Source organism: Halichoeres trimaculatus, unplaced genomic scaffold, assembly GCF_033239565.1.
Source record: "Halichoeres trimaculatus isolate MK-OKI-2021-1 unplaced genomic scaffold, fHalTri1.1 fHalTri1_scaffold_2, whole genome shotgun sequence".
NCBI classification, from domain to species: Eukaryota; Metazoa; Chordata; class Actinopteri; order Labriformes; family Labridae; genus Halichoeres; species Halichoeres trimaculatus.
This window is the reverse complement of record NW_027437180.1, coordinates 16,193,322-16,211,790: the sequence shown is the minus strand read 5'-3', so window position 1 is coordinate 16,211,790 and position 18,469 is coordinate 16,193,322. Positions and strand designations below refer to the sequence as shown.

The 18,469-nt window shown below is 45.6% G+C and overlaps 1 protein-coding gene across 3 annotated transcripts; it reads right to left on the bottom strand.

Moving 5' to 3' along the window:
• Positions 1-127: 127 nt before the first annotated feature.
• Positions 128-18,192, bottom strand: kdm2aa (lysine (K)-specific demethylase 2Aa). Of its 3 annotated transcripts, none has more exons than XM_074688919.1 (26): positions 17,097-17,685; positions 16,363-16,501; positions 16,157-16,235; positions 15,983-16,029; positions 15,475-15,653; positions 14,806-14,912; positions 14,617-14,710; positions 14,362-14,515; positions 14,077-14,192; positions 13,842-13,968; positions 13,539-13,762; positions 13,356-13,433; positions 12,496-12,623; positions 12,284-12,407; positions 11,934-12,062; positions 11,344-11,427; positions 10,916-11,158; positions 8,017-8,049; positions 7,772-7,877; positions 7,037-7,615; positions 6,623-6,779; positions 5,234-5,476; positions 4,237-4,400; positions 3,397-3,543; positions 3,003-3,221; positions 128-1,059 (listed from the first exon to the last, which is right to left on the bottom strand). In XM_074688919.1, exons 1-26 carry the CDS (start codon positions 17,130-17,132, stop codon positions 878-880), a joined length of 3,918 nt encoding a protein of 1,305 aa, XP_074545020.1. In that variant the 5' UTR covers positions 17,133-17,685; the 3' UTR covers positions 128-877. The 3 variants fall into 3 exon arrangements, with proteins under 3 accessions (XP_074545020.1, XP_074545028.1, XP_074545037.1); XM_074688927.1 differs by lacking the exon at positions 17,097-17,685 and adding an exon at positions 18,040-18,192 and having other exon boundaries at positions 129-1,059; XM_074688936.1 differs by lacking the exon at positions 10,916-11,158 and having other exon boundaries at positions 129-1,059.
• Positions 18,193-18,469: the final 277 nt, after the last annotated feature.

Sequence of the window (18,469 nt, the reverse complement as noted above, 5' to 3'; positions counted from 1 at the left end):
GTATAAAACAGAGCTGGATAAAGATGATTAACATGGAGCAGAATCTAAGCCTTCCTAATCAGCCTCTGGTCTGAATGATGTCTGTTAATTATATTCATAACCATTTGATATATTTCACATAAAAAACACTTCTAGTCCTGTCTCTCTCCCCTTCTCCTCCTCTCTCCACCAGAGCTCTGAGATCTACAGTCTGATTGGTCAAAGCTCAGACATCTAAGGTCTTACTGGTCAAAACACTGAGATTTATACTCTTAGTGGTCTGAGATCAGTGTTCTACACTTTCATTGGTCAGAGCTCTGAGATCTGGGCTCTGATTGGTCAGTGGGAAGACTTTTTGGAGGATGCTCTCTGATCTTAACCTCTCCTGGACTAGGTCAGGCAATCGGCTCATATCCTTCTGTTCAAAAGAGATCTTGCTCTGTAGATTCCTTGTAACCCACACCTTCTACAGATGCAGGATTCAGATTAAATTGGAGATTACCAGATTATTCCCATATAACCAGATTAAATCCCAGAGAGACACATAAATATAATGACCAGATTCAATCTCAGATAACCAGGTCAAAACCCAGTGTAATTTTGAGATAACTAGATTCAAGTCCAGATTAAATCCCAAATCAAGGAGTATAAATGTCAACAGATGAAGAATCATGCAAACAAAATCAATGATTCACTCTTTACTTCTTTCAAACTCAGTTAGAAAACATACTGTACACAAAACCTTCAGCTGCAACAACAAAATTCACTTTGTGTCCAAATGTAAACTCCCCCAAAAACCACTCACTGTTCTCCTCATGACACATGAAGAGAATGACCCGTGAGTTTCCAGTCCTGATCCGACAACTCCATGTCTGTGGACCTGCTTGGTTTAGCATTGTCAGTCTATGCGCTGGATCAGCTTCTCCTCCATCATGCAGTAGAGGGCGATGTGGGACAGATCAGAGATGAAAGCGTCACACGCTCGTCTGCTCACACCTGAACATCCACGGAGGTCCAACAGAGACAGACAGGACAAACGCTTCAGGTAGGACAGACAGGTGTCTGTCAGTTCACTGCAGCCTGAGGGAGGGAGAGAAAGTGATGCGTCTTAAACAACTGCAGAAAGGTGTTTGAGTGAAAGCTTATTATACCAATAAATCCATGTGTGTTAATGTGAAATGCTCTGTTGGAATTAGAAATACTGACTCAGATTTCTTTCAGCAGAAGACGAGCATTCTCAGTCCTAACCTCTTTAACCTTTATATAGATGAACTGTCTAGACCCCTGAACAGTCTGATGTCCCAGGTCTCAGCTTGTCTAACCTGATACTGCTGGCTCCATCTGAGGACACGATCACACTGGCAAACCGTACCGTGCTTGAGCTTGTCCTATCTAAAGTTCAGATTGCTTGGCCAGTGTGACCGCAAGTGTGCCGTGCTTCAGCACGCTTCGCTTCTCCTCTTTGGCATGCTTCAGCACCATTCACTTCATGCACGAGCATGAGCACTCAGACATGAGGTATGATTCATTACCTACGATTGCTGCGACCGCTCCTCTCATCAATCATTTAAAACAGTAGCGGGGTGTTAAAGGGCTGTGTCGAACCAATGATGTAACACAGGGATCTCAAACTTGTGCCATGGAGGGCCAAGAGGCTGCAGGTTTTCTTTCCAACCAAAAACTCCACCAGCTGATTTCACTGATTAGTCCCTGCTCTCTGCTTGAAGGTGGGGTAATTAGTGAAATCAGCTGGTGGAGTTTCTGGTTGGAAAAAAACCCTGCAGCCTCCTGGCCCTCCATGGCACGAGTTTGACATCCCTGATGTAACATAAACCAAAAAGTCTCTAAAGTTGTAGCAGTGCTTTCTGTGTCTCATTGTGCTGACTGATGAGATGGCACTTCATGTAAACAGATGCTTCACGATGACGTGGTGTGTGCTTTAAATCTGGTTCATATTGGAGTTGTGTAACCTCGGGCTGTACTCTCTAGCGGGGGAACGGTGCTGCAGTGGCGCACTCGTGCTTGAGTATGGCACAGTTTGGATGGCCAGTGTGACTGCACACTGAAGAGGCTCTATAGCAGCAGCTGGTTCATCTGCAGACCTTCCGTCAGACCTAGGATCTGATAGTTCATCTGGACAAAACTAAAATTATGATAATTAAGAAACACCCACAGGGTTACCTCCACGATTTCTTGAAACTATGGGGGATCCCCTCATAGGGGGAAAAAGATCATAGTTCTGAAGGCATGGCGGCTTTTATTTTGGCGTGGCGGTGCGCCACAGTCATTTACAAATAGCAGAAACCCTGACCAAGAGTTCAGGGAAACCACATGAGGTTTTCACTGGACTCCACTGACAAAAAATTAACATGAAGCTTTAATCTCCCTGTGAATGACCTCATGGAGAAAGGGTGAAGGGATTCCTGTGCTACAAGAGAGACCAAACCAAACATTACCAGACAAACTGAATCTGGCTTAAATTTTCTAATTTTACAATTGGTTACTGAATGCATCATACTGTATGGTAGTGAAGTGTGCGGTCTTCTGACCAATTGGAATTTTGAAATAAGAACCACCAAGAGGGGACGGACAGGAACCCCCCCCCCCCATTTCTAAAAACCCATGTTGGACAATTCAACAAATTATGCAGTTACAGAAGAAAGCTGCTAATGTTAACAACAAAGGCAAAGTCACACCCACACCCGTACTAAAGTTCTCCTCCATGCAGACGTCTCATTATGATCTGAGAGCTGTTTGTAAATGTACTGAACTGAGAGCTTTACGGTTGTTAAAGGAGTTGTGTTGGTGTTGTTTGGGGTCAGATTGTGGAATGATGTCAGCAAACATCTGGAAACTTGTAATTTACCTTTGGTTTTTTAAAACAAACGTTCTCGAAACTGTTTTCATACTACACTGTTTGTAAGGAGAATCAGGAGCTTATGGTCTCACTGTTTTTGGGAGACTGACATGTCCATATTTGGACAACCCATGTGGAGGGGCAGAGGTCATGTGACCTTCCTCACCTGCCAGAGAGAGCTCGGTCAGGTTGTGCCGCGTGTGTGTCCCAGCAGCCGTCAGCAGAGCGATGGAGGAGTCAGAGATTTCCTTACAGTGAGACAGGTCCAGACTCTGCAGCTGAGGCATGTGTCTCTGCAGCAGCCTGAGGGACACCTCACTCACCTCCAGGCCCCCCAGACACAGGGTCACCATGTTCCTCAGCCTGCTGCGGGATGACTCCAGACCTGGGAGGGAGGGTACAGGGGGAGGAAGCAGAGAGGAGGAAGGAAGGAGGTGACAGAGAGGACGACACAGAGAGGAAGACAGAGGAGGGAGGAGGTCACAGGAGGTCCAACATGAAGAATATGGATGAAGTGATGGACAGACCATAGTCTGAACATGTGTGTGTGTGAGTCTTACCAGGGGGTAGGATGATCTCCTTGATCTGAGCGTCCCTGATCCCCTCACACCAGCGCAGGTCGAGCAGCCTCAGGCAGGGCAGAGAGGGGGTCACCAGAGCAGAGAGGCAGGACCAGGACAGACCGGTGACCCTCAGCTCCCTCAGACCTGCAGACAGAGACAGGTGAGACACTTTAGACAGGTGGGAGCAGCTTAGTGACCAGAGACACACAGAACATCAGAGCTGATTCAGACCAGGCTTTCTTTGCATCTGATTGAAGCTTTCACGTGTTTAAACTCTTGGTCTCTTGTGGTCCCTCTTCTTTGCTCTCTCTGCTCAGATTAAGGAGGACTAGAGTCAGGCTTGTTTTTCTCATGATGGATGCCACAGGCTCCCTGCATCTGTTTTGGTGTGCCCCCCAAAACTAAAACACAGGATTTAGTATGCACAAGAACAGCAGGGAGTAACTGGTGAGGGGACAACTGATAGACCAAGACCTGAGTCATCCACAGACCTCTTTGACTTCTGGAGACAGTCACAGTTAAACTGGTGCTTGGTGGTGTGAGGGATATTTTTTTTAAGTTATATTTGGGGATTATTTAAAGCCTTTGATTGGATAGGAGAGGACAGACAAACAGGGAGAGAGAGAGGAGTGACATGTAGGAAGGAAACCACAGACTGGATTCAAACCCGAGCCCCCCACTGAGGGCAAACCTCATTTGGCACCTAGACCTCTAGGCCATCTGCACTCAGGGTAAGATCTTACAGGACGTGTCTCTGACACCGCCATAAACCAACATGAGACACTCTCTCATCAGCCTCTCAGCACGACAAATTTGACTCTGTGAGTGTGTGTTAACCTGGCAGCCTGGTGAGCAGACAGGTGAGCTGTCTCTTGGCCAGTGGGGTCCAGGACAGGTCCAGAGAGGTTGGCTGCCGTTTGATGATCCCAGCCAGAGACTGATTGGAGAGAGGACTGCAGCGACTAACGTCCACATTAGTCCACAGACGCTTATCACAGCTCCTAAAGGTGAGACAGAGGGATTGAGACAGAGAGGGAAGAGGGAAAAACAGGGTGAATTAGACATAGCTGAGACCTCTTAAGCCTGGCTCCCACAGAGCGGTCCTGTATGAATCAGTACAGTTTGGTTTGGGTTTGATTGGTAAAGCCTGATCCTGTTTGCGTTTCCACAGTTCATGTCCTTCTTGGTAGGCCAGACACTGATAGCCGCTTCAGTTCTGTTATAGCGTGGTGGCAAAGCAGCATGACACAACGTACCCCTCTAATAAATCCAATGAAGAAGAAAATCGAGGCCATGGAACGCTGTTCCTTGACACAATCTTCCAAACAAAAAGAAGTTTTCTTCAGGACTCTCCACACTGTGTCTGGAAATTTAAACATGGCAGGGTTATGTGTTGTTCTTCATTACCACTGTCATGGAAGTGAACGATTCTTTTGACTGATTAATGGTCTAGCGCCACCTTCAGGGGTCGGATCAGTATCTCTGGCACACAAACAGAAAGGCCCCAAAAAGTGGGACGGCACAGGTCAGTAATTTGGGGACTTGTCCTGGTTTTAGTCAGTGGAAAAGCCACAAAATGTGTGCCTTACCGAGATGAACTGAACTGAAACAGAGTGGAAAGGGGGCTATAGTCACCTTCTCAGAAAGACACGATAGTGGAACTATGACTGCCTGTGGAATCACTAAAGTCTGTCTCCACTGTAATTAATCAACAGGACAATGCACTGACAAGAGGTGTCTCCTTGATCCAGCTCAGTCTATGTGTGGACAAAGAGAAGAAACTTTCTGTCAGGATAAAGGTGTGTGTGTGAGTGAGTGTGTGTGTGTGTCGTACCACTTGTACCAGGCCTTGCAGACAGTCATGCAGTTGAGCAGCTCAGACCGGTCCAGAAACCTAAACACTGACACCCACACCTCCTTCTCTCCTCCCCCCTCGTTTCCTACGTCCTTGAAGGAAGGGAGAGACAGCAGAGAGGGGGGAGAGAGGGAGGAGGAGGGGGGAGGAGCCTCCTCCTCTGATGAAGACCCTGAGCCTCCTCTGGTGCCCCTGTCACCGTGACTACCCCGCAGACGAGGCCTGTAGCATCAGACACAGAACATGATGACAGTTAGAGATCACATGCCCTAACCTGGATTATCACTGAAAAACTCAGATTATATTATAATATAATATTATATAATATAATATTATATAATATAATATTGTATTGTATTGTATTGTATTGTATTGTATTGTATTGTATTGTATTATATTATATCAAATATTCATATTTAATATCGTATATTAAGCCAGATGCTGATAGCTGCATCAGCTACATAGTAGCATAAAGCCATACCAGCTCAACACAGTGTACCCCACTAAAAATCAAACAAAGAAGAAAAAAGCGCCACAGAAAACAAAGAGCAACGATGGAAGACATCCAGCAACTTTTCATCTTTGTGACTGGCATGTGGCTCTTTGTTACAAACTGCAATCAAGCTTTGTTTCAGAGAAGGCTGTATGCCACCAGGAGAAATACAGCCACTGTTGCACCTAATCAACGGACTGCAGTGTTTCTAGCTCCATATTTTGGGGTCAGATCAGTATCTCTGGCACCTCAACAGAAGGGTACCAAAAAGTGGGACAGCACAGGTTGGCAATTTAAAGAAACACCACAAAATGTGTGAGGAACCAAGGCGAACCGAACTAAACTGCTTGGTGGAAACGCATTGACTGATATGTAAGCTGACTTAGATCATATCATCAGGCGCTTTAAAGCATTTGCATTCTCACTAGGACACTTGTATATTGAATCTACACTCAACACTTTTTATTATCAAATAGACACCTGCTCTTTACTCTGTATCTCGTTCTATACCTGCTTATACTTTATACTTTATATTTTACCTCCTCTAACTTTGTTTTTTGTATTTTGCACTCTGGCAACACAGTTTACCTCGGGGTTAAAAAAGTGGATCTTATCTTATCACACTGATGTAGAGCCTGACCCTGCCACACTGACTGTTTATTAAAAACAAACTGTCTTTTGAGCCAGGTGTCTACAGTTTAAATCTTACAGTGGAGTGAGGGTGGGTTGTTGAGATGTGACTGAACTTAAAGATTATTTTAGACAGTCACAGACTTGCACTGAGTTCACACTGGACTTCTGTGTGACGGAGACTAATCTTGGCAGCCTGTAACAGTGTGCAGGTGGTTAGTAAATAGTCTTATCAGCTGTAGTACCTGCCGGGTCCTCGTGGTGTGGCCCCCTCTGTGCTGTCTGAGCTCTTTGGTCGAGGAGGTTTGGACAGAGTCTTCCTCTGGATGAAGGTCTGCTGACCTGTAGTGCTCCCTGCTGACCTCTGACCTACAGCAGCCTCCAGCTTTGGAACAATGGAGCCTGGAAACACAGAGGTCATGTAAATAAGCGCTCCAGGTGAAATTGACTGCATGTTTAACACAAGGCATTACCAAGTTCTCTACAAACACAGAGACAGGTAATAAACACAGGACATGATGTTATTAATACAGATTCACAGAGGAGCATAAACATGTAAGAAAAAAAAACATGTTATTTTAATGTTATTAAACGTGTTAACGTGTCATTAACAAACTTTGATCATGCTTTATTTTGAAAAAAATTCTGTGACGTCTCACCGACGTTCCTCCGGGCCTTGTGAGGGCGCTGTAGAGTCACGGTCAGGTAGGAGCCACTCAGCAGGTCATCATTCAGATCGGACACCAGGAGGACTGGAGGTTCTGGGTCTGAGTCCCACTGCCCCTCCCCCTCCTCTTCCTCATCTTCCAGTGTGTCCAGCTCCTCCTCCTCAGGGTCAAAGTCCCCCCCTTCGCTGTCGTCGTCCTCCTCATCATCGTCAGTCCTCCTCCTCCTGCTGTAACGGCGCTCTTTACCTCCCTCGTCGCTGTCATCCTCTTCCTCCTCCTCCTCTTCTTCATCATCATCATCCTCATCATCAGACTCCTCGGACTCATCTCCTCTGCGTTGCATCCTGGAGCCCCCCCGAAGCCTTACCCCCCTCCCCCTGCGTCCATCCCTTACTCCCACCCCTCGCTTCAGTTTGAGGACGGAGGAGGACCCAGGAGGCATGACTCCACCCCTGTTTCCTCTGTAGGCAGAGCCTCCTCTCAGCAGGCCCCTCCTGTTGGCACTGAACCCCCTCCTGGTGGAGTGGACGCCTCCTCGAGCATTTAGTGTCATCTTCCTCCTTTGGGATCCTATGAGAGTGAGACATCAAAGACGTCAGACAAACAGAGTACATCCCCTGTGACGGTTAACAGTTACATCTGTTCACAAAGGACAGCGTGTCTCTGTTGACAGATTTCTAAAACTGAATGAAATAAGAAATGTCAGACAGCTGCAACAGCTCTAACCTTCATCGTCATCGTCGCTAGCAGAGTCGTCTCCATCACGGCTGTGTCTATGTCTGCGGTAGATCTTTGCCATACGAGCGTCCAACAGGGATGAAGATTTACGCTTCTGCACGTGGAAAAGGGAGGAGAAAGGGGATGCAAGGAGACACATAAGGAAAGGAGATGAGGAGTGAACTGGAACAGAGAAGTTTACAGACAACAAATAATGTTAAACAAAGCCAAACATGTAAGCGCTAAAAACTCACCACAGGAATGCCTTCAGCTTTATGTCCTTTACTCTGCAGGAGGAAGAGGAGGAAGGGGAGGAAGGTGAGAATGACTGTCACAAACATCAGTCTGTGATAACAAAACAGTAGCCGCGTATGTCCTCTCTGAAAGCAGAGTGTGCTTCTGAATTGATCTAAAATGCAGGAAATAATAAAAATAAAGGAACACTGAATGAGAATCGTTGTTATAAACAAGGGGCAATATCCAGTTTATGAGGAAATGCTAAAATTGTCTGTTTACCCAGAGGCTGGCCGCAGAAAAAGTGATAACCTTGTATACACACAGCCAGGGTGATTTTTTTCTAACTCAACAGTTAAGGAGGTATTAATATTCATTCAGAGACTGGTTCACTATAGATGTTAGAAGGCAGCTCAAAGCCCACATCAAATCCAATGTGGCCGCATCCGATGATTGGCTCCATTTCACTGTATAAGGAACAGACAGGTGACGTCATGGAGACTATGTTTATGTTTTATACAGTCTATGGCCAAACTTTTGACTGGTACTAGAAGTAAGAAGGGTCAGTCTGCTCTGTTTTTGCTTAACTGTTGCAACAGCCCACAGGCACTAGTGAGGACTTTTTTTTCTGTGAACTCGAAGCAGAAGGGCAAAAGCTCGCTGATCTTAATTCAGTATGAATACAGGCTGTGAAAGCGGGGGCCTCATGATCCACCTGACCTTAACCTTAACCCTAACCCTCTAAGCAGGAAGTGTCAAAATTAGTTATTTATTTTAAAAGAAAGTCATAAATTTGTGAAACTAAAAGTGTGAAGCTACAAGAATAAAGCCATTAATCTAAGAGAAAGTTATACCAATCATAGCGACACACAAGGTGAGGCCCCCACAATGCTTACCAAGCTGCAAATCCTGACCACAAGGAATGAAGCCTATGTGAAAGCAGGGCTTGACATTAACTTTTTTGCTCACCAGCCATTGTGGCTCGTGGTATCCCTGAGTTACTAGCCACTCAGTATTTTCACTGGCCACAATTTGTTGTTGGATAATTATGTTCAATATGATTAAAGCCGATGATGACATGCTAAAGTTTACCTAAAAAAGATTAACAACCTCTTTAAATGTAAAGGACTCCTATGCACACTCAAAACAAGACTACATCAATGTTAAAATCCACAGGTCCTTTATCAGGTATTCAGCTCTGATAAAGTTGGGTGTAAAATTGTGCTCCTTTCGTATGAAAATATGCAGTCTATTAAGACATAGTAATTAAAATAGTAGTTTGTTATTGCTTATAATAAAATGGTGAAGGGGATTAATTGAACTGATAAAAACTTAGCAAGAGACACTGTCTGCTTAAATATTTATTAACGATTGTAATCAGAAAATAATTTCTTTTTTCATGAGAATGACAATGAAGGAGAGGTAAATTAAATTTCCTCAGAGCTTTTATCATCAGAGTCATCTTTTTGCTTGTCTCTCTGCTCCATGTTTGAGATAAAATTCAAACCGCCAAAGTGGCCAGTGGGAGCAGCGGTGTTACCAGCCACTGCCGAAATCCACCCTCATTTGGCCGGTTGGCCAGTGTCAATGTCAAGCCCAGCGTGAAAGTGCTAAAAACTGCAGTGAGCCAAAAAAAGAAAAAAAAGCTGATTTTTGCAGCATGAAAAACATTTGCAGCCTGGCTCGAAAGACAGCTCAGATCTGAACAGCTGAATTCTCTAAGTGACTGGTCTGGCGCCCTGTAGCTGTGAAGAGGCTCAAAGCCCGTCTCCTGATACAGTGTTTATAATATGGCCTCTGCTGACGATTTGTTTCTTTACTCCGTATCAGAAACAAATGGATGACATCACAGGGACTGTGTCCGTATGCAGTCTATGGTAACGCCAAGCTGATGACAATGTGGGGGAGGAGAATAAGAGGGTGTTGCTTGGCCCTGGGGGATGGATAATTTAAGTGAGAAAAATTCAAGGGAAGTGTGGATAGAAGCTATTTGAGCTTTGTCATTTGCAAATTACTCAACGATGAGTTTTCCTACTGCCACTGTAAACCTAGGACCCAGTCTGACCGTATTGCTCATCATGTAGCTGTGGACAGGGACGCAGCTTTACACTGTTCAACTGCTAGAGCACAGACAATACTGATTCAATAATCACAATACAATCACTACTGCTGTTGATATTTCAGCGTGCAGTGTACAGTGTGTGGGTGTGTGTGTGTGTGAGAGAGAGAGAGATCAGACAGTGCACTCGTCCATAAGGGTCAGTCAGACAGTCTTAAACTGCTGATCCACAGCAGTCATTGTCATGTTACAGCCCAATGATGGAGACAGGCTCAAAAGAGCAGGGCAGACGTGGATCCTGGATCAAACAGGATCACTCATCACTAACCAGCCTACTCTATAACACCTTCACTCTGAGTGTTAGAGAGCTGTATAAGTTCAGACATGCACAGGATAAAAACAGAGTGCACCACACCTGTTCACACACAGTCCCACACTGAGGGTGGAGGCTGCCCTGTGAAGGAGTGAAATCCAACCCAATTGATCCCAGGTGACACTTCAGGTGATCATCACTGTACAAGCTGGGCTCAAACCACCATCCCTCTGACCTGCCTGACCCTTGAGCCATTAAACCATAACAGTACCTACAGTAAGTCCCCTTCCAGTCCTCATGAAGAGGAGGATGATGACTGCAAACCCAAAGTAGAAAAAACACAAACTTCAGGGACACAAACATGGGGGAAGTGATTCTGTGAAAGACTTTGAGAAACCGATCAACCAAAGAGAAAACAGCACAGTGAGGATGAGAGGAGTCACTGAAAGTGGACAGAGACGCTCTCTGTGAAAAGATGAGGAGGAAACAGAGGAGGGGGTGCAACAGAGGAGGAGGAGGAGGATGCGGAGTAGGCGGCTCCTCTCACCAGTCTCGAGCTGATTGGCTGAGAAGGCAGAGGGGCCGCCACCAAGAGGAGAGAGGCTGAGGAGGAGGAGGAGCAGCAGGAGAGAGGAGGAGGAGGAGGAGGGAAGAAACCACAGCGGACCACTTCCCCATCCTGACAGGAGCCCCCAGCAGAGGGCCCAGGGCCCAACCGGAGGACCAGGGGCCCCCGGGAACGGACTTGCTGCTGGTGGGCAGGAGCCAACGACTCGTCACTGCCTGATGACTGACATCACAACCAACCAATCAGGAGCCAGGAAAAAGTCAGAAAACACTCAAAGACATCATAAAGACACAGGAAACACACAAGACCTGTTAGCTCAGACACACTGTGGCTGTGTGTATGTGTGGCCAGAGAGAGTCAGTGTGTGTGTGTGTGTGTGTGTGTGTGTGTGAGTCAGTTTGGTGTACCTCTGGGTCAGTGATGCCCTGCACACACTTTGGACACTCCCAGCAGCTGGGCAGGTCTTTGTTCACCAGTCCTTCTCCCTGAACCTGGAAAAACACACACAAACACACACATAATCAGAGGAACAGGGCTGAAACAGACACATCAGGAACAGACAGGTGTGTGAGCAGCGAGCAGAAAGCCTCTACTCTGGGTTCATTTGGTTAATCGTCAACAGTGAAACAGGAAAATTAGAATCTGTCTGATTCAGTTCAGAGTTTCTAAGCTGGATTTACAGTTAGCCTCTGAGTGTGTTCGCTCTGATAAATGATAATATGAGAAGAGTCAATCTGATCAAAGGATTTTTTTTTAATTCAATTAACAGCTGAGGTGTTGTCTACACACTTTAAATCAGTAAAATGTTTCAGTGTTGGACTTAGACATTAGAGAACTTCTGCCTGCTCGGACTTCATTGATGCATTTTATATCTTCACTGAATTTAACCCCAGTCAGACATAACCAAAGACTCAAGGGGTCTTCTTCAGTCTTCTGTACAGTTCAACACTAACTGCATAAAGGCCTGTGTATCTCTGTGTCTGTGTGTGTTTCTTACCGTGAGGCAGGCAGGATGAACTATCTGAGCACAGTTGGAGCACTCCATCAGGATGAGGGACGGGTCTCCTGTCTCCTCTTGGTTTGGCTCTTTACAGATCTCACACACAGCTGACAGGGGTAGGCCAGGCTAGAGGAGAAGGAGGAGGAGCAACACACACACAAACACAGAATCACGATGTGTACTCCAAACATTTGATAATGTGCAGTATACTTATGATATGTTACTGTAATAGCTAATAACAAACACACATATTAGTGTTTCCCCTATTATTGTATTATTTTTTAAAGGGGGGGCTTGAAAGTCCAATTAACAGGGCATAAGATGCTTCACAATCAGGTGTTACTCACAGAGAGACACTGTCTGAGCACACAGGTCTGTTTGAGTTTCCCTGGACCTCCAAACTTCTTCATGTCTCTGCAGAAGTTACAGTCTCCGCACTCTGCCCTCATACAGGCTTCACACCGCTTACACCTGCACACAAAGACATTATATTTTGGTTTAACCAAGAGGTGTGTCCACTCTATAAGTCAGAGCACAAACCAATCAGAGTGGACCTTACCTTACTCTGCGGCGTCTGAGCACAGACATGGAGGAAGCAGGTTTCTGTGGCCGTGGGATGATGGGTGTGGTGGCCAGTTTAGGACGAGGAGGGGGTGGGGGAGGGGGAGGAGGCTGGTACCCTGCAGGCTGATGAAGAGGAGCAGAGAGATGAAGGTCAGGTGAGGAGACAGGAAAAGGACTGAGGTTACCTGAAAGTCATTAAACAGGTACAATACACAGCCTGGCCAAAAAAAAAATTGCCACCAAAAACAAAAGCTTCTGCAATGTCACAAGATTTATTTCCATCCAGTGTTGCATTAATTTTTTTCACTAAGATCTTCATTGATGATGGTAGAGTCTGACCGCTGAGCAAAGCCCTCTCCAGCACATCCTAAAGATTGTCAATGGGGTTAAGGTCTGGACTCTGAACCACTCTTTCAAAATCTGAGCCTGATGAATCCTGGCATTATCATCTCTGAATATGGCCGTGCCATCAGGGAAGAAAAAAACATTGATGGACCAACCTGGTCATTCAGTATATTCAGGAAGTCAGCTGACCTCATTCTTTGAGCACAGACTGTTGCTGAACCTAGACCTGACCAACTGCAGAAACCCCAGATCATAGCGCCGCCCCCACAGGGTTGGACAGTAGGCACTAGGCATGATGGGTGATCACTTCATCTGCTCCACCTAATAGGCGCACGCAGTGGCTCTGCTCAGTCCTCCTCCTCATGCTCTCTTTATTCTAATCCTTATAACCATGTCCTTCTTACCCTCCTCCTCATCATATATATCCTCCTGATCATCAACACTATCCTCGTTACCATCGTCAATATCATCTCTTTCATCATTCACGTCCTCAGTGTGTGACATGCTTACCCTCTTTGGCCACTTGATGATGGGTTTTCCCGTGTACGACAGTTTGGGGTTGTCGTTTGCGTGCTCCTTCAGCAGAGCCTGCACACATCAGAAAGGTTTAGACATTTGAGGAGAAGAGAGTGAGGCTGCTAGTGCACAAACACAAATGCACACACGCGCGCACGCAGAAACACACACACAGACCTTGATGTGTGTGATGAGAGCTGGAGCATTGTGTATTCCTGCTGGGACACACTTCTTGTTGGTGGGTAGAGCTTCCAGTTTTCCCAGCAGGTTCCATAACCCCTCCAGCTCCAGAGGAGTCACATGAATTCTATCTGTCTGCTCCTCTTCTTCCTCCTCCTCTTGCTCCTCCTCACCCTTCGCCTGCTCAGAGGCTGCGTCAGAGCCGGCTGGCTTTTTTAGACCTAAACCACAGAGGACTCAGTCACACAGTGGCTTTACAATGAGAAGTAACATCCCCTGGTACAGATCTTTGGCTCATACCGATGCCCAGAGAGTGTTTCTGGAACTCAGGCGTGAGGTAGGAGGTCTTCGTCAGGCTGAACACGTAACGTTCCAACACGTACCAGCACATCTCGTAGTAGAACGGGTAACGGAACTTCACCGGCACCTGCAGACCAGGAGACAGGGGTCGGTATAAGGTCTCTACAGAAACTATCAGTATGAGGGAGGAAAGGAGTGTGTGTGTGTGTGTGTGTGTGTGTGTACACGCTCTTACCCGTGTCCTGTCCTCAATGTTACTGATGTTGAGCTGCATGGGGATGTTGAAGCTGTGCAGAAAGTTTCCTCCAAAAACCATGGAGTCCACAGGAGTGTAGACAGCATGGATCCAGCCTACACACACACACACACACACACACACACACACACACACACACACACACACACACACACACACACACACACACACACACACACACACACACACGGTTAATCTTAGGCTCCTCTTCTGTGTACAGGTGTTAAAGGTTTCCATGGTAACCACATTTGAAGTTTTATAAACCTGAGGGGATGATGAAGGTGCAGCCCTGCTTCAGCTCAATCCTCTGACAGTCTGACACGCGGTCTCCCAGGAACACGTCTCCCTGTTTCCCTGACAGAACCCAGTTCTCATATAGCTCAAGGTTCTGAGGAGAGGGCGGGATCAGCCAGAACACCTGAGAATACACACACATATACACACACACTCTGTGACTAGGTGAATTCATGGGAGCAGTATCAGTGTTTCAGATTGTGTGTTGATCAGAGAGTGTCTCACCTTGGTCCCCCTCAGGATGTGATACCACACAGATGTTCCTCCAAAGTCTATGTGGAAGTCTGTGTAACAGCCCTCCACACTCATCAGACAGTACCTGCACAGACACACACCGTTAAAGAGGAGGGAACACCAACTTCTGGAGGTTTATTTTAAATCTTCCTCCTATGGAGGAAATGCGGAGGCTCTTACTTCTGTACTTTGGGGTACTGCATGTCAGTGATGGAGTTGGTGGAGTCTCTCTGTCTCTCCTTCAGGTGTCGAGGCCACATGTTGTCTACCCAGTCAATCAGATCCACCTGCACACAGGTTTAAATTATGTACTGTAACAAGAGACCCTGTCATCTGTACTGAATACCAACGGATCAAACAGCCAATCACACAGCAAAGCAGAAAGTGGGATGACTAGCCAGTCCACAGCTCTAACTTAAAGGTACACGCCCACCTTCACTCATTGACTGTGGGGTTTTCTGAGAGAGGAATAAAGAGAGCTGAGGAGCTCCTCGTCTTAGATCAATGCAAAAAAAAGTCTTAACTCTAGGTTGGATTACTGTAAATCCTTTTTATCAGGCTAACTTAATAAGTTTGACACAGCTGGTTCAAAACGCTGCTGCTCAACACTGACTGGACCAGGAGGAGAGAGTGCATCTAATATATAAATATCTCATTTAGCTTAAAAAAATCTACAGATGACTACAGGCTACTTACAGATATATTATTCAAATAATATTAGTCAAAGGGAATACCACTAAATGCATGCTGTACCAAGACGAATCGAACTGAACCGCTTGGTGGACACGGGGCTGTAATGTTCTTTGCTTTTTTTAGCGAATGTTTAGTGTGTGTGTTTGTGATACATACAGTGGTTGGTCTGTGGACCAGCGTCTCCAGCTTGGTGTGGCTGAACTCCAGGCTGATCACATTGTAAAGTTTCTCTCTCTGAGTGGGCGGAGTCTCGTAATAACGAGTCCACTGAGCCATCGACATCTCCGTACCCTTCTGAGTGCTGACATCCATCACATCGATCATACGCCGGCTACCTGGGGTGCACACACGCACAGTACTTTGAAAGATGTGACTTTGACAGAAGAGAGCTTCAGCTTACTCTTACGAAAAGAGGAGTAATCCCACAATGTCTGCTCAAAGTGGAGTCAAAACTTCATCCGTTCCAGGTTTGCTGTCCTCTGTTTTCTGTCTAAGTGTCTCTGATGCTAACTGAAGAAGAAACTTAGGAGCTGCTGTATCAAGTATTGACTTAGTAGACCTGTTGAAGGATTATGGTGAGCTCTGAGTTTCCCTGCTCCAGAACTTTAACACAAGTTTCTTGTTTCAGAGTCAGCACTGATTGATAGATAGTCAGAAAGCTTACCAACAAACATCTTCACATCGTTAACACTGAAGTCTGGGTCTGGCATCCTACACAAGACAAGCTGATTAGTGACAGAAGAGGAGGGAGAAAAAGAGGGCGCAGAAGAAAAATGGTTGGATGAAGAGGAGACAGAGGAAGAGATGGAGAAGAGGAGGAAAAAGAGGTAGCGCCTACTTGAGGCCAAGTCCCTCAGGTTTGTTGAACAGGATAGGGTCCCTAAGTCCTCCCCTCTGCACAAACTCATATGTCAGATCTGAAAGAAAAATAAAGAACAATGTGACACACATTTCAGATTTCCCATCATGCACTGCACCTGCAAGTCCTAACCAAGACGGACACCGAGATCATAATTGCTGTTTATATTTCTCTCTTCCTCCTACCTTTGCCCTCCATGCGGAGCACCCGGTCAGAGTTGAACCTCTGGCTGCTGACTTTTTCCTCAAGGTCAAACATTCTTCTCCCGTCGATCTCCTCATCCGAGATACCATCATCGTGGTAACGTCGACGGGTACCGGCCCGCTAAGAAGAAAACAAAGGAACAGGCAGGGTGACAGTGAGAACCAGAGTTTGAAAGCAGATCTGATGATTGATGATCTCATCAAATTACCATGACAGTAAATTATGTCAGCACCAACTGTACATGTACGTGTACACACACACACACACAGATAGATTTTTTTTTATCAAAATCCCATTTATTTTACCTTTCTCTGATTTTTTCTCTGCATTAGAAAATAGATTAGTACAATTTTATTCTCGCAAGATTTTAGAAGAATGGGAACAAATTATTATCACGTGTGTATATAGTAATCTTTATTCATGCTTTAAGTTTTGCAGATGATAACCACTGTCTGTAGTTCTAGGCTTTCATGGACTCAGTACTTTTAGTGTACTCATGCTTATATGTGCCCTTTCAAACAAAGATAGTTAAAAGCCACAGGCAGATAGTCAATACTGCCCTGTCTGTGTACATCACTTTTACCTGGTCACTGTTCACATCAGTAAACGAACAACTTCATAAGCTTAACCATATAGCATCGAGTTAGTAAATGAACACAGGTTTTTGAATAGTGTGTCTAAGTGTATCTAAAGTTAAGGAGTGAGTTAAACTTACCAGCCGTTTACTGTACCGAGGCTTTGAATCATCCATAACCAGGCAGATTATTACACATCCATCTGCAGCCGAACAGGTCCCTCACTCAGCTCCATCACACCACAGATAGCCTGCTAGTTAACCTTCAGTTAACTGCTTTAAACAGGTAACCTGACTCAGCCCTCAGTTATGAGTCTGTGAGAAGCTCTTTAACCTCTAAAACCCGTTTAATAACGGATTTTTTCAGGACAAAACAAGCTAGACGATGATCAAAACCGGCACAAAATTCTAACGGGGTGAAATACGCTACAGAGCAGGAATAAAATATAAAATCACATATTTTTTAAATGAAAGCATCTGTCTAAATACACGAGCTTTGTTCCCTCCAAACCGTGACCAGATAATGTTAGCTTCTTCAGCACGAGTCCCACTGCTCCAGACCTTTACTCTCCATGAGGAATGGGAGTTTCTCCAAAATACAGATTTAAATGAGTCAAAATTAACAGTTTGATTGTTCTCTGTATGGTTCTTCAGGTACCACTTAGGTTTAAAGTTAATACGCTCTCCGAACAGCCGCCATTTTCCATCCCAACACAAAACATCAACATGTCCCGCCCACAAACATTCAAGAGACCAATCAGAGGTGCGCTTGCGAGGCATTCATTGGACATCAGCGATGCCAATCATGTGGTAGCTCACTGTTCTGTGATTGGGTGTGAATTACCAATAGACACACTGAAGGGCTGTAACGAAACCAATGGCAGCACACTTAGAGGAGTCCCTATCACTTCATTGGTTACAGTAACTTTTGCCCGTTGATTAGTGGGCTGCCGCACCGTCAATGAGAAAAAATGGCCAATCAGGTGACAGCAAGACAGTTAACCCGCCCCATTACCCAATCTAACAAGTCATCCTGCTGTTAGCCTAATATTAGCTTCATTATAACCCGTTGGATAAAACTCACCTTCATCCTGACCAGGACCCGCCTGCTGACACTCCGCTTAGGTACTCCCACAGGTGAGCTTTCCTTTCTGGTTTGATACCCTAACACTCACCTCGTCAGAGGGACACGTTAGGAGCCCTCACCTCAACGAGGAAGTGCCCGCAACTCCATAAATGGAAGTGTACTCTGGGCTGCCGGGCACTGATTGGCTAGAAAATGTACCTAGAGTCCCGTGATTGGTTGGAGGTATGTGTCTGTTAGTGAGAATACGGCGAACGAGAGGGACAAGCCGAGCCGAGTGTTAAATAATCACATCAGAAAAATTAAATTCACGTTTCATTTTATTTGATATAACAAAAACAAAAGACATAAATCACTACAGCTTCACAGGTATTGAACAATGTCAACAGGAACAATTTCAAACAATCTCTCTATGTGTTATCACAGCTAT

What these genes read in the sequence shown, in the direction of transcription:
- kdm2aa (XM_074688919.1), bottom strand. Translation starts at nt 17,132, where the DNA reads ATGGATGATTCAAAGCCTCGGTACAGTAAACGGCTG. An exon ending in ACACCACGAGGACCCGGCAG is followed by an intron (nt 5,477 to 6,622) that starts GTACTACAGCTG and finishes CTGATGCTACAG; the next exon opens with GCCTCGTCTGCGGGGTAGTC. An exon ending in TCTGCTCACCAGGCTGCCAG is followed by an intron (nt 3,544 to 4,236) that starts GTTAACACACAC and finishes CTCTGTCTGCAG; the next exon opens with GTCTGAGGGAGCTGAGGGTC.